Below are 15,150 nucleotides of genomic sequence, written 5' to 3'. Positions count from 1 at the left end.
AGCTGAGATCACACCACTGCACTCCAGCCTAGGTGACAGAGCGAGACTCTGTCTCAAAAAAAAAAAAAAAAAAAAAAACCCAGAAAAAAGATAAATACCTAATAGGGTGGGAAAAAAAGATAAAAATAACAGGAAAGAAATAGCTTCCCAAGAAAAGACAAGGCTTCAATATAAAACTAACTTAAAATTCCAGATAGAGAAGGAGAAAAACACATTTAATTCCTGTAGAATTTTTTTTTAGAACCTGACAGATTCAGATCAGAATTCATCTAGAATAAGCAAGCATAAATACCAAATACACGTATCTTGAAATGTAACAACGGTAGGCTTATCCTATCAGATTTTTAAATACCTTACAAGCCTGGGCAACACAGCAAGATCCTATCTCTACTAAAAATTTAAAAAATCAACTGGGCGCGGTGTCACGAGCCCATACTCTCAACTACTCGGGAGACTGAGGCAGGAGGATCCCTTCAGTCTAGGAGATCAAGGCTGCAGTGAGCTATGATCAAACCTCTGCACTCCAGCCTGGGCAGCAGAGCAAGAACTTGTCTTTCAAAAATAAAAATATGCCAGGCCCAGTGGCTCACTCCTGTAATCCCAGCACTTCGGGAGGCTGAGGCAGGCGGATCACCTGAGGTCAAGAGTTCGAGACCAGCCTGGCCAGCATGGTGAAACCCCATCTCTACTAAAAATACAAAAATTAGATGGGCATGGTAGCACATGCCTGTAATCCCAGCTACTCGGCAGGCTAAGGCAGAAGAATTGCTTGAACCTGGGAGGCAGAGGTTGCAGTGAGCTGAGATCATGCCACTGCACTCCAGGCTGGGTGACAGAGCAAGACTCCATTTCGAAAAAGAAAAAAAAAATAAAATAAAAAAATAAAGGCCAGGCGCGGTGGCTCATGCCTGTAATCCCAGCACTTTGGGAGGCTGAGGTGGGCGGATCACGGGGTCAGGAGTTCGAGACCAGCCTGACCAACATGGTGAAACTCCGTTTCTACTAAAAATACAAACATTAGCTGAGCATGGTGGTGCACGCCTGTAATCCCAGCTACTCAGGGGGCTGAGGCAGGAGAATCGCTTGAACCCAGGAGGCGGAGGTTGCAGTGAGCTGAAATCACACCATTGCACTCCAGCCTGGGCAACAGAGCAAGACTCCGTCTTAAAAATAAATAAAAAATTAAAATAAAAAAATAAAAAATAAAAATAAAAATAGAGTAAAAACTCTTGGCTGGGCACGGTGGCTCACGCCTGTAATCCCAGCATTCTGGGAGGCCGAGGTGGGTGAATCACGAGGTCAGGAGTTTGAGACCAGCCTGGCCAACACGGTGAAACCCCGTCTCTACTAAAAATACAAAAAATTAGCTGGGCGTGGTGGCGGGCACCTGTAATTCCAGCTACTGGGGAGGCTGAGGTAGGAGAATCGCTTGAATCCAGGAGGCAGAGGTTGCAGTGAGCCAAGATTGCGCCACTGCACTCCAGCCCAGGTGACAGTGCAAGATTCTGTCTCAAAAAATTTTTATAAAGCACCAGTGGTCAAAATTTATGTTATAAGAAAAACAAAGAAAGAAATAAACCTATCAATGTAATATATTTAAAGTTCCAGAAATAAATTTAACCTATTATAAAACTCTAAGACAAACCAGAAAGGACATAATGGGAATAAGATAATAATGGGAAAAAGCCACTAGTTAACAATGAACATTAGAAATCTCGGAAGCTGCGCCACTGCACCCCAGCCTGGGTGACAGAGTGAGACTCTTGTCTCTCAAAAAAAAGAAAAAAGAAGTACAAAAAAAAAAAAAATCTAGAAAACCATGAGATTCATTCTCACTCTGTATCATATACAAGTCAAATCATAGGTCAGGAGTTTGAGACCAGCCTGGCCAACATGGTGAAACTCTGTCTCTATTAAAATACAAAAAAAAAAAAAAAATTAGGCAAGTATTTTAAAGGTTGAGACTAGCTTTGAAATGGAACTGACACAGTAGTGACCTTAAAAATGGGTTAAAGTCTCTCCCTCTCCCTCTCCCTCTCCCTCTCTTTCCACGGTCTCCCTCTGATGCCGAGCCGAAGCTGGACGGCACTGCTGCCATCTCAGCTCACTGCAACCTCCCTGCCTGATTCTCCTGCCTCAGCCTGCCGAGTGCCTGCGATTGCAGGCGCGCGCCGCCACGCCTGACTGGTTTTCGTATTTTTTTGGTGGAGACGGGGTTTCGCGGTGTCGGCCCGGCTGGTCTCCAGCTCCTAACCGCGAGTGATCTGCTAGCCTCGGCCTCCCGAGGTGCCGGGATTGCAGACGGAGTCTCGTTCACTCAGTGCTCAATGGCGCCCAGGCTGGAGTGCAGTGGCGTGATCTCGGCTGGCTACAACCACCTCCCAGCTGCCTGCCTTGGCCTCCCAAAGTGCCGAGATTGCAGCCTCTGCCCGGCCGCCACCCCGTCTGGGAAGTGAGGAGCGTCTCCGCCTGGCCGCCCATCGTCTGGGATGTGAGGAGCCCCTCTGCCTGGCTGCCCAGTCTGGAAAGTGTGGAGCATCTCTGCCCGGCCGCCATCCCATCTAGGAAGTGAGGGGCGCGTCTTCCCGGCCGCCATCACATCTGGGAAGTGAGGAGCGTCTCTGCCCGGCCGCCCATCGTCTGAGATGTGGGGAGCACCTCTGCCCTGCCGCCCCGTCCGGGATGTGAGGAGCGTCTCTGCCCGGCCGCCCCGTCTGAGAAGTGAGGAGACCCTCTGCCTGGCAACCGCCCCGTCTGAGAAGTGAGGAGCCCCTCTGCCCAGCAGCCACCCCGTCTGGGAAGTGAGGAACGTCTCCGCCCGGCAGCCACCTCGTCCGGGAGGGAGGTGGGGGGGTCAGCCCCCCGCCCGGCCAGCCGCCCCGTCCGGGAGGGAGGTGGGGGGATCAGCCCTCCGCTCGGCCAGCCGCCCCGTCGGGGAAGTGAGGGGCGCCTCTGCCCGGCCGCCCCTACTGGGAAGTGAGGAGCCCCTCTGCCCGGCCAGCCGCCCCGTCCGGGAAGGAGGTGGGGGGTCAGCCCCCCGCCCGGCCAGCCGCCCCGTCCGGGAGGGAGGTGGGGGGGTCAGCCCCCCCGCCCGGCCAGCCGCCCCGTCCGGGAGGGAGGTGGGGGGTCAGCCCCCCGCCCGGCCAGCCGCCCCATCCGGGAGGTGAGGGGCGCCTCTGCCCGGCCGCCCCTACTGGGAAGTGAGGAGCCCCTCTGCCCGGCCACCACCCCATCTGGGAGGTGTACCCAACAGCTCATTGAGAACGGGCCATGAAGACAATGGCGGTTTTGTGGAATAGAAAGGGGGGAAAGGTGGGGAAAAGATTGAGAAATCGGATGGTTGCCGGGTCTGTGTAGAAAGAGGTAGACATGGGAGACTTTTCATTTTGTTCTGTACTAAGAAAAATTCTTCTGCCTTGGGATCCTGTTGATCTGTGACCTTACCCCCAACCCTGTGCTCTCTGAAACATGTGCTGTATCCACTCAGGGTTGAATGGATTAAGGGCGGTGCAAGATGTGCTTTGTTAAACAGATGCTTGAAGGCAGCATGCTCGTTAAGCGTCATCACCACTCCCTAATCTCAAGTACCCAGGGACACAAACACTGCGGAAGGCCGCAGGGTCCTCTGCCTAGGAAAACCAGAGAACTTTGTTCACTTGTTTATCTGCTGACCTTCCCTCCACTATTGTCCTGTGACCCTGCCAAATCCCCCTCTGCGAGAAACACCCAAGAATGATCAATAAAAAAATAAAAAAACAAACAAACAAAAAAAACAAGTCAAATCATTAAACAGAAACCAAACAAAAATATTAGAAGAAAACAGAAGAGGCCGGGCGTGGTGGCTCACGCCTGTAATCCTAGCACTTTGGGAGACCAAGGCGGGTGGATCACAAGGTCAGGAGATCGAGACCATCCTGACCAACATGGTGAAACCCCATCTCTACTAAAAATACAAAAATTAGCTGGGTGTGGTGGTGGGCACCTGTGATCCCAGCTACTCGGGAGGCTGAGCCAGGAGAATGGCTTTGAACCCAGGAGGCAGAGGTTACAGTGAGCCAAGATGATGCCACTGCACTCCAGCCTGGTGACAGAGGAAGACTACGTCTCAAAAAAAAAACCCAGAAGATAACTATCCAAGTTACGGAAAAGATAAAATTTATACCTATGCAGAGAAGGATGTGTTAAATATATAAAGCAAAAACGTTTAGCAAAGCAGAAAATAATTTTAAAAATCGAAATATATATATATATATATTTTTTTTTTTTTTTGAGACAGAGTGTCACTCTGTCACCCAGGCTGGAGTGCAGTGGCACGATTTCGGCTCACTGCAACCTCCACCTCCCGGGTTCAAGCGATTCTCCTGCTTTAGCCTTCCGAGTAGCTAGAATTACAGGTGCCGCCACCACTCCCAGCTAATTTTTAGATTTTTAGTACAGACAGGTTTCACCATGTTGGCCAGGCTGGTCTCAAACTCCTGATCTCAAGTGATCCACCCACTTCGGCCTCCCAAAGTGCTGGGATTACAGGCGAGAGCCATTGCACCCAGCCAAAAAACCGTATTTTATACATAGAAAACACAAACAGTAAATCAAAACATGTAATAACATCCAGGCTCACTAGTAATGGGAAATTAAAACATTAACTCTTAGAAATATATTAAAGTAGGCCAGGTGCAGTGGCTCACGCCTGTAATCCCAGCACTTTGGGAGGCTGAGGTGGGCGGATAACGAGGTCAGGATATCGAGACCATCCTGGCTAACACAGTGAAAACCCATCTCTACTAAAAAAAAAAAAAAAAAAAAAAATTAGCCGGGCATGGTGGAGGGTGCCAGTAGTACCAGCTACTCAGGGGGCTGAGGCAGGAGAATAGCGTGAACCCAGGAGGTGGAGCTTGCAGTGAGCGGAGATCGTGCCACTGCACTCCAGCCTGGGCGACAAAGCGAGACTCCGCCTGAAAAAAAAAAAAAAAAAGAAATATATTAAAGTAGGCCATGTGCAGTGGCTCATGCCTGTAATCCCAGCACTTTGGGAGGCTGAAGCGGGCGGATCACCTGAGGTCAGGAGTTCAAGACCAGCCTGACCAACATGGAGAAACCCCGTCTCTACTAAAAATACAAAAGTAGCCGGGCGTGGTGGCGCATGCCTGTAATCCCAGCTACTCAGGAGGCTGAGGGAGGAGAATCGCTTGAACGCGGGAGGCGGAGGTTGCGGTGAGCCGAGATCACACCACTGCACTCCAGCCTGAGCAACAAGAGCAAAACTCCGTCTCAAAAAAAAAAAAAAAAAAGAAATATGTTAAAGTAGCAAAATAAATTAAAGTGACCACGTTAATGGAGCTATGGAAATACAGGTAGAGCTTGCTAAATATATTGTCAACTGGTTCTGTGTTTCAGGAAAAGCCTCAAACTATGCAGCAAAAGCTCTAAAATGCTCATGTCCCTCAATATAGTAATTCATTTCTGAGAGGTATTCCAGAAGTATGACCCCAAAGAATACAGCGTTTTATTTATTTATTTATTTATTTATTTATTGAGACGGAGTCTCACTGTTGTTACCCAGGCTAGAGCGCAATGGCGCAATCTCAGCTCACCACAACTTCCACCTCCCAGGTTCAAATGCTTCTCCTGCCTCAGCCTCCCTAGTAGCTGGGATTACAGGCACGCACCATCACACCCAGGTAATTTTGTATTTTTAGTAGGGACGGGGTTTCTCCATGTTGGTCAGGCTGGTCTCGAACTCCCGACCTCAGGTGATCCACCCACGCTGGCCTCCCAAAGTGCTGGGATTACAGGCGTGAGCCACCGCGCCTGGCCAGAACACAGCTTTCATAAAGTTTATATTATTATCACTAATATTGGTGAAATTTAGCCCAAATCCCCAGGGAAGCAAGTCTCATGAGAAGTCCAACAGGGAAGAGAATCACTTGGGCAGAGGGAAGAGGAGACTGTTAAGCCTAGGGAGAGAGGGCAACGGAGGTGCGGTAAAGACTGATGACTTAAAAATCAAGTTTACTACCTCTTTCCAGTTTCAAAGAAAGGTGCATTATTTCATATTTAAGTGTTAATGATGGCAATTTGCCAGGATACTGCATCAGCTTCAAGGATAACTATGTATCATACAATCTCTATATTCCTAAATAGATGGTAATACGAAACAAGGCAATGTGACCCCAGTCCACGGGTGAGGAATAAAGAAAGAAAGGAACGAAAGGAATGGAGGAAGGGAAGAAGACAGAAAGAGAGCGAGAAAGAGGCCGGGTGCAGTGGCTTACACTTGTAATCCCAGCACTTTGGGAGGCCGAGGTGGGCAGATCGCCTGAGGTCAGGAGTTCAAGACCAGCCTGGCCAACATGGTGAAACCCTGTCTCTACTAAAAATATAAATATTAGCCAGGTATGGTGGTGCACACCTGTGATCCCAGCTACTCAGGAGGCTGAGGCAGGAGAATCACTTCAACCAGGGGGAGGTGGAGGTTGCAGTGAGCCGAGATTGTACCATTGCACCACTCCAGCTTAGGCAACATGAGACTCCTTCAAAAAAAAAAGAGGAAGGAAGGAAGGAAGTGAGCAAGCAAGCAAACAAGGAAAACAAAGCAAGAAGAATCTCCAGAAATGGCCACATCTTGAAATGATTACATATCTGTGAAGAGCAAACAAACTACCTGTTTTGTGGCCTAAAGAAACATACGGTCAGGATGATAACATGGACCCAGTTCCCCAGGCTGTTCCTTTGATCCCAGAACTCCAGGGAGGTGAGCCCATCACCCAGGCTCAGGCCTCTGCCTTTGATTAAGGCTCCCAGACCCACAGGGCAGGTGTATATCCGAGTTTCTTCGTGTCCTTAGAGGAAAGAAGACACACTCTAGAAAGAAGGATAATGCTGGTGACTGAGACTTTCTGTAGGTGACTGAATTTTAGGACTTGGAAGGAACATGGAGTGAACCTGAATACTTCTGAGCCCCTTCACTTCTCAGCAGCTACCCAGAAGTGAAAGAATCCCAAACCCAAAGTTACAGCTACTTCTGTGAGACCACGTTAGATAAATCACTGTTCACTGTTGATCCATTTTCCAAAGTCTCAGAATTTAAATAGTTAGATCTCATTCTATATAAGCTGCTCTATTGCCGATCTCCTGGACGTTGACTTTTTGTGTATTCCATATAAAATAAAACCGTCACGTGATGCAAATTAACCAACCTGACTTATTTCCAAGGAAAAGATCAGTCATCAACCAAGAACAGCAATATGAATTAGCAAAATTCCAGCAAGAAAAAAGACTAATCTTAGGACGCTGTTCTCTAAACCACAGAGATTAAGACAACATTGGTTCAAATACAAGAAAATACCCAAAACTAGCTGGGCATGGTGGCTCATGCCTGTAATCCCAGCACTTTGGGAGGATGAGGCGGGCAGATCACCTAAGGTCGGGAGTTCGAGACCAGCCTGACCAACATGGAGAAACCCCGTCTCTACTGAAAATACAAAATTAGTCGGGCATGGTGGCACACGCCTGTAATCCCAGCTACTAGGGAGGGAGAGGCAGGAGAATCACTTGAACCTGGGAGGCGGAGGTTGCGGGGAGCCGAGATCGCGCCATTGCACTCCAGCCTGGGCAACAAGAGCAAAACTCTGTCTCAAAAAAAAAAAAAAAAATACCCAAAACTAAAAGCAATAAGGGAACGAAAACTCTAACAAATGCAAACTTGCCCACAGCCATATAGGATCTCTGTCCAACTTCTGTTCCCCTCAAACCAGTATAGTTCAAGTCTTCCTTTCTTCCTCTCTCCTTTCAAAAATTAGGGCAGGCCGGGCGTGGTGACTCACACCTGTAATCCCAGCACTTTGGGAGGCTGAGACGGGTGGATCACCTGAGGTAAGGAGTTTGAGACCAGCCTGGCCAAAATGGCCAAACCCCGTCTCTACTAAAAATAACAAAATTAGCCAGGCATGGTGGCAGGTGCCTGTAATCCCAGCTACTCAGGAGGCTGAGGCAGGAGAATCCCTTGAACCCAGGAGGTGGAGGTTGCAGTGAGCTGAGATCACTCCACTGCACTTCAGCCTGGGGCACAGGATGAGACTCCGACTCAAAAAAAAAAAAAAAAAATTAGGGCAAATATATATTTGTGATATTACTTTATAAATGAGGCAGAAGCATTAGACCAACAAGAGGTATACTTAACAAATCCATTAGCCTCAGACTATTTCACATCTTATGCCTCCTATGAACAGCATGACTGTTAAGTCGAATAAATTCTATAATGATGAATACTGAAACAGAGTTCTGTACCACAAAGCTACTTCAAAATTACAACACACACACACACCACGCATGCATGTACACAAACACACAGATACTCCAAGCGAGGAGGACTACATAAAGAATCTTATCTCTCAGGCCGGGCGCAGTGGCTCACGCCTGTAATCCCAGGACTTTGGGAGGGCAGATCACGAGGTCAGGAGATCAAGACCATCCTGGCTTACACGGTGAAACCCCGTCTCTACTAAAATACAAAAAATTAGCTGGGCGTGGTGGCGGGCGCCTGTAGTCCCAGCTACTCAGGAGCTGAGGCAGGAGAATGGCGTGAACCCAGGAGGCGGAGCTTGCACCGAGCCGAGATGGCGCAACTGCACTCCAGCCTGGGCGACAGAGTGAGACTCTGTCTCAAAAAAAAAAAAAAAGGAAGGATCTGTCAGCCAGGCGCGGTGGCTCACGCCTGTAATCCCAGCACTTTGGGAGGCCAAGGTGGACAGATCACCTGAGGTCAGGAGTTAAAGACCAGCCTGGCCAACATGGAGAAACCACGTCTCTACTAAAAATACAAAATCAGCCGGGCGTGGTGGTGAGCACCTGTAATTCCAGCTACTCGGGAGGCTCGGGCAGGAGAATCACTTGAACCCAGAGGCGGAGGTTGCAGTGAGCTGAGATCATGCCATTGCACTCCAGCCTGGGCAAAAAGAGCAAAACTCTGTCTCAAAAAAAAAAAAAAAAAGAATCTTATCTTCCTTTACAAACCTTTCTTTCAGGCTTATAATTTCAGTACTGACCATCTTGAAGTTGAAGTCTTGAGTGTTTAGTAAAGTGTCTGGAACATCAAACCATGACCAGAAAGCTGCAGTCCCCATGGAGATGACAATAAATAACATTTTCCTTAAACCAATTCACACATTGAAATCAGCAATCAAACACAAAATGATGTTTCCCTGATATCTGCATCCCTTTTTCTTTCCCTTTCTTTACTCCTGCCATTTTGATAATCAGACATGAGGCTGGGCAGTTCCAATTCCAAACACTCAAACCTGCCAATGGCCTTGTCTATGAAAACAAACCTATTTCACATTAAGATCAAAAGCAAAACTTTTTGAAGGAAGCCAGATATTTAGGAACAATTTAACAAAGAATTACTGGCAACACAAGAGTTCCCAGACATGTAGGGGAAAAAATGTCTAAAAAGACTGAAGTCAGATGAAGAGAATCATGGACTTTTTTCCAAACTGCCTTATAACCCTGCTAGTGGGCAATGAGATGAGACAGGTAGCTGCCACTGCCTGCTGACCCCATTAAAATCCACAGCTTTAACTGCATTAGAGCAGAGAGGCACTTTCCAGATATTGCTGAGGCACTAACCCTCTGAAGAATTTCCAACAAAGTCTTTACTCATTAGACCAAGAGTAACATAATGGGGTTCCCCGCTGCACTGTAAACCCCATGTTTTCAAGCTGTTCAATAATAAAAGGCTTTAGGAAATAACAGTGAATGACGTTTATAGGCCAGAGCCCTGGACCAGTTTCCAGGGAAAATGTCTAGGAGAAAACAAGAAGCTGAATTTTGACTTAACAACTTAAAAATAGAATCCCAAACAGGTAGCAGCAGAAAAAAGTCAAATGCCGGCAATCACTGTTAACTGATGTCCTGAGGTGGGTTACCCACAGACCCTCAGTGTGGACTAACCGTGGCCCATTTCCGTCTGGGCGTAGGTGCCAATTATCTGGAGTCCTTTGGATGAAAGCAGCCATTTCTCTTTCTGAGCAGTGGTGCCCTGATTCAGCAAGGTAGGAATAAACATGGAGTAATTGAGGCCCACAGGTTCCACAAAATTGACCAAATGTAGTCTACAGGAGAGAAAAGAAAAGGATCTCAGCCTTCCTTTAGAAACTGCATCCTACAAGCCCTTCTTGCCAAACAGCTTTGGCCTTCAAGGAGAAGGTCAGGAAAATGTAAACCCCCTTCTTATGAAATTAAATATAAGATTTACCGTTTTACTACCTAAAAAGCCAGCAGCAGAACCTGATGATCTCTCTTCTTCTAATTATTTCAAGGCCACAGTTCCCACAGTTCATTTCACATTTACATTTAATCCACTAAGCAAATTCTACTTAAGTTTTAGCATAAAAACATCTCTAATTTTTGGAAGGGGAGGTTGTTGGTGTTATTTGCTGGTTTGATTGGTTGAATTTTTTAGAATGTGTGGTTTTTTTTTTTTTGCTTTATTTAGGTTTTACTTGTTTGTTTCAAAGAGCAAAAGTAACTCCATAGAACACTTATTTATAGAGCTGTTAACAAGAGCTCCAAGGAAGAAATAATTTCAACTATGTTTCCCTAGATAATATAAGCAAATATCCAGAAGAGTAAATACATATTCCAGGGCAGAATCATACATCGCTAAAGGTCTTCAGAGTTTACAATAAGTAATGTGGGCATGTAAAAATTTATCCCCAATGGTCAATGAACATTACTACAGATTAACTCTACATCACATTGAAATTTAGTCCTCAACTCTCTTCTTACAAAACAGAATCCACAGTAGTTGGCCTTGGCTATGCTGTGTCATACATTGTATAGGGATCAATTTTGTACTTTGACAAAGCTCGTATCTAAAAAGTTTAAAGTACAAAATACATCTCATCTAACTGATCTCCACGACTTCTCAACACATGATTAGGAAGCAATGTTACTACCAGTTTATCCTGACCTGTGCAATGAGCAGAGCATGAACTAAAGGAGAGAAGGGATAGGCTGCCATTGCAGTGCTGGGGCACCCTGAAACCAAACCACCACCTTAGAAGAAATAATAGTAGCCGGGCGCGGTGGCTCACGCCTGTAATCCCAGCACTTTAAGAGGCCAAGGCGGGCGGATCACGAGGTCAGGAGATCGAGACCATCAGATCGAGACCATCCTGGCTAACATGGTGAAACCCCGTCTCTACGAAAAATACAAAAAAAAAAATTAGCCGGGTGTGGTGGTGGGCGCCTGTAGTCCCAGCTACTCAGGAGGCTGAGGCAGGAGAATGGCGTGAACCCGGGAGGCGGAGCTTGTAGTGAGCCGAGATCGCGCCACTGCACTCCAGCCTGGGCGACAGAGCGAGACTCTGTCTCAAAAAAAGAAAGAAAGAAAGAAAGAAATAATAGTAAACACAATATACCCTTATTTTTCTATTTCCTAAATAAGTACTACACGGTTATCCCCGCCATTTCTTTTTTTTCTTTTTTTTTTTTTTTGGAGACAGTCTCCCTGTGTTGCCCAGGCTGGAGTACAGTGGTGTGATCCCAGCTCACGGCAACCTCTGCCTCCTAGGTTCAAGTGATTCTCATGCCTCAGCCTCCCAAGTAGCTGGGATTATAGGCGTGTGCCACCAAGCCCGGTTAATTTTGCATTTTAGTAGAGAAGGCGTTTTGCCATGTTGGCCAGGCTGGTCATGAAGTGGCCTGGCCTCAAGTGATCTGCCCACCTCAGCCACCCAAAGTGCTGGGATTACAGGTGTGAGCCACCATGCCCCAGCCCCATTGTCTTTTCTATCTTACATAAATCATAATCCACTTAGAAACAAAAAACTCTCAACATGGATGCTCTTAGATACGAATATTTCTAATTAATCAAAATGAATTAATGTAATCGTTATAGATTCCACCAGAGGGAACGACTTCTGCATCCTAATCTTGTGTTTAGAAGCTGCTCATTAACATCAGTTAAAAATGTTTTCTCAGCCAGGCGCAGTGGCTTATGCCTGTAATTCCAGCATTTTGGGAGGAAGGGGCGGGTCGATCACAAGGCCAGGAGTTCGAGACCAGCCTGGCCAGCATGGTGAAACCCTGTTTCTACTAAAAACACAAAAATTAGCTGGGTGAGGTGGCAGTTGCCTCTTCACCTGCTGATAATGGAAATGCAGAGAGAGAGAGAGAAAGAGAGAGAGAAAGAAAGAAAGAGAGAGAAAGAAAAAGACAGAGGAAGAGAAAGAGAAAGAAAAGAAAGAAAAGAAAAGAAAGAAAGGTGATGTATTTCACAATTAATAGCATGTCATGGTTAACTGGCAGCATTCTTTCTTTCTTAGTGGTACACAAAACACTGGTGTGAGTTATAATCGATGAGATTATATAACCGAGGCTTTAACTGGATGGCATGCAATAATTTCCAGGACTCATTTACAAACCCCTTCTCTAACTTAAAAACTGATCTCCTTGTCATATCCTAAGGACACTGGAAGTGTGTCAAAGGGTGTGTTAAAGTTTGTACTTTAATACATCACATGATTGTCATATCCTAAGGACACTGGAAATGTGTCAAAGGGTGTGTTAAAGTTTGTACTTTAATATTTCACATGAAAAATGATACACAAAATAACTTCCCGGTGTCCATGAATCTTTAACCCACATAAAGGACTTTGTTCTATTTCATTGTGACCTCACTCGAGTCTGGTTCACATTATCAACAGGTCACAGGTTATGAAATCATCTATATCAGCTTTGAAATGCATTGCACCACCCATTCAAACACACACACACACACACACACACACAACCCACTTTTTTCCTGACATTTCAAGAAGGAATAAAATCTTACTAATTTTTTCAAATTTACAAACACAACACAGGTATCAGTAACATAATCTTCTAGGAGGAGTTACTCTATCTCAATATCCCCACAGCCATGAGTTACAAACTTTAAAAACAAAACAGACCATTTGGAAGTATGCTGATTGGAACTACCAAAAATAAATAAACAAAATTTTTTTGTTTAAAACTGAGTGGAGCTCTGAGGAAAGTCCAAAGTGCCAGAGTAAACCATTTTATCTTCACAAAAATAACCCAAGTCAAGCTGAAAATCGATACCAAAGGCACTAGAGGCAGTGACCATTATTACCATAAAGGCAGAACGTGCAACATGTTCTATTTAGCTTGGTTCTAGTCTATACACCACTCATACGATTTAATCTTTACCGATGAAAATACTGGAGTTCCTTTAAAATGGAGAAACCTAAAAGAGAAAATGCCCAGGAATAAATGAGAAAAAATGCTATAGGCCAAAATAATCTTGTACTAGGATCATGTAATAGTGTTTGTTTAGGTTAAGGCAGAAAAGTCCTTTTTTTTTTTTTTTTGAGACAGAGTCTCTCTTTGTTGCCCAGTCTGGAGTGCAGTGGCGTGATCTCGGCTCAGTGCAGCCTTTGCCTCCCAGGTTCAAGGGATTCTCCTGCCTCGGCCTCCTGAGTAGCTGGGACCCCAGAAGCGTACCACCACACCCGGCTAATTTTTGTATTTTTAGTAGAGAGAGTTTCACCATTTTGGCCAGGCTGGTCTCGAGCTCCTGGCCTCAAGTGATCCACCTGCCTTGGCTTCCCAAAGTGCTGAGATTACAGGCATGAGCCACTGTGCCCGGCCCAAAGTCCTTATTTTTATTTATTTTTACCATTCCTTGTGGAGCAGGGTGGATCACGAGGTGAGGAGTTTGAGACAAGCCTGGCAACATGGCGAAACCCCGTCTCTACTAAAAATACAAAAATTAGCTGGGTGTGGTGGCGGGTGCCTGTAATCCCAGCTACTCAGGAGGCTGAAGCAGGAGAATCGCTTGAATCCGGGAGGTGGAGGCTGGAGTGAGCCGAGATCGTGCCACTGCACTGCAGCCTGGGCGACAGAGCGAGACTCCGTCTCAAAAAACAAAAACAAACAAAAAACACAACAAAACACATGGTCTGAAAAAAGGATATACTCTCTTCCACACTAGAACCAAGGCAGGTTTTTATGACGTCTCTCTCATATGCACAAGACAACCATTCAAGCACTGTCATGGATTCAGAACTACTGGGTTCTTAGACTTTCTATTCATTCAGAGGCGTGACAGATCATTCTTCATCCAGGTCCACACTACCATATAATATAATCTGCTATTGCTCCAAAATATTTAAATGGTCGTGCAACTAAAAAAAAAATCCTTCCAGATTCAGAATTTTAGCAGTCCTCGTTACAAAGAGCAAAACGATTCTGCATTTAAATCAGTCAAATTTGAGTTGCTTGGGCAGAACAATGCTTTTACAACATCCTTGAAACTGTACTCTTGAGAACAAAAACTCCTGCATTTCCATTTATTATCAGCATTCTACAAACACGTCATCCCACGAAAAGGCTTGGATACAAAAGTAATCACATTATTTTTCACACATATAACTTTATTTATTTATTTATTTATTTATTTATTTATTTATTGAGATAGAGTCTCGCACTCTTGCCCAGGCTGGAGTTCAGTGGCGCGATCTCGGCTCACTGCAAGCTCCGCCTCCCTGGTTCACGCTATTCTCCTGCCTCAGCCTCCCAAGTAGCTGGAACTACAGGCGCCCGCCACCACGCCCGGCTAATTTTTGTATTTTCAGTAGAGATGGGGTTTCACCGTGTTAGCCAGGATGGTCTCGATCTCCTGACTTGGTGATCCGCCCGCCTCGGCCTCCCAAAGTGCTGGGATTACAGGCGTGAGCCACCGCGCCCGGCCACACATATAACTTTATAAAGTTGCATGAAAATATGCCAGTTTGCATCTTCAAACGCCAAGCACGGTGATGAAAGGCCACCATAGACCGCAACTTTAAAGTTTAGGCTTAACAACACTTGCTCTGTTCTAAGGCATACCTACTTTTTAAACCACATAATTTCATCAGGGTCTGCGATGCCAAACTCCCTCATCTTCTTCACCATGATGGCACTTTTCCTGACAGCCACCTCATAACGCTGGCTGCGAGTGAGGAAGTTCAAGTCCTCATGCTGGAAGTCTGGGTCGTTCAGGATCATGTTCTCTGAAAGGGGGTTAAAGGGCATTAAAAGGCAGACAGACACTCGGGCCTCCGTTCCACCCTCCCTGAATCACAATAGGCTTCAGAGTCGCGGACA

The 15,150-nt window shown here is 46.0% G+C and overlaps 1 protein-coding gene across 4 annotated transcripts in view; it reads right to left on the bottom strand.

The window, feature by feature from the left end:
- Positions 1–15,150, bottom strand: part of ACOX1 (acyl-CoA oxidase 1) — a 38,160-nt gene that overhangs the window by 22,337 nt on the left and 673 nt on the right. For 2 of the 4 annotated variants that reach the window (XR_008680269.2, XM_004041031.5), the window contains exons 2-3: positions 14,897–15,056; positions 9,949–10,109 (exon numbers count right to left, since the gene is read on the bottom strand). Coding sequence is in view for 2 of the 4 variants with exons in the window: in XM_004041031.5 (XP_004041079.2) it covers positions 9,949–10,109; positions 14,897–15,056 (321 nt within the window). In the remaining 2 variants the exon portion in view is untranslated. The remainder of the gene's footprint in view (positions 1–9,948; positions 10,110–14,896; positions 15,057–15,150) is intronic. The other 2 variants (XR_008680268.2, XM_019027077.4) reach the window with 1 other exon arrangement.

Source organism: Gorilla gorilla, chromosome 4 (genome assembly GCF_029281585.2).
Source record: "Gorilla gorilla gorilla isolate KB3781 chromosome 4, NHGRI_mGorGor1-v2.1_pri, whole genome shotgun sequence".
NCBI lineage: Eukaryota > Metazoa > Chordata > Mammalia > Primates > Hominidae > Gorilla > Gorilla gorilla.
Note: the sequence above shows the minus strand (reverse complement) of the source record. Positions and strands in the feature narration are given on the sequence as shown.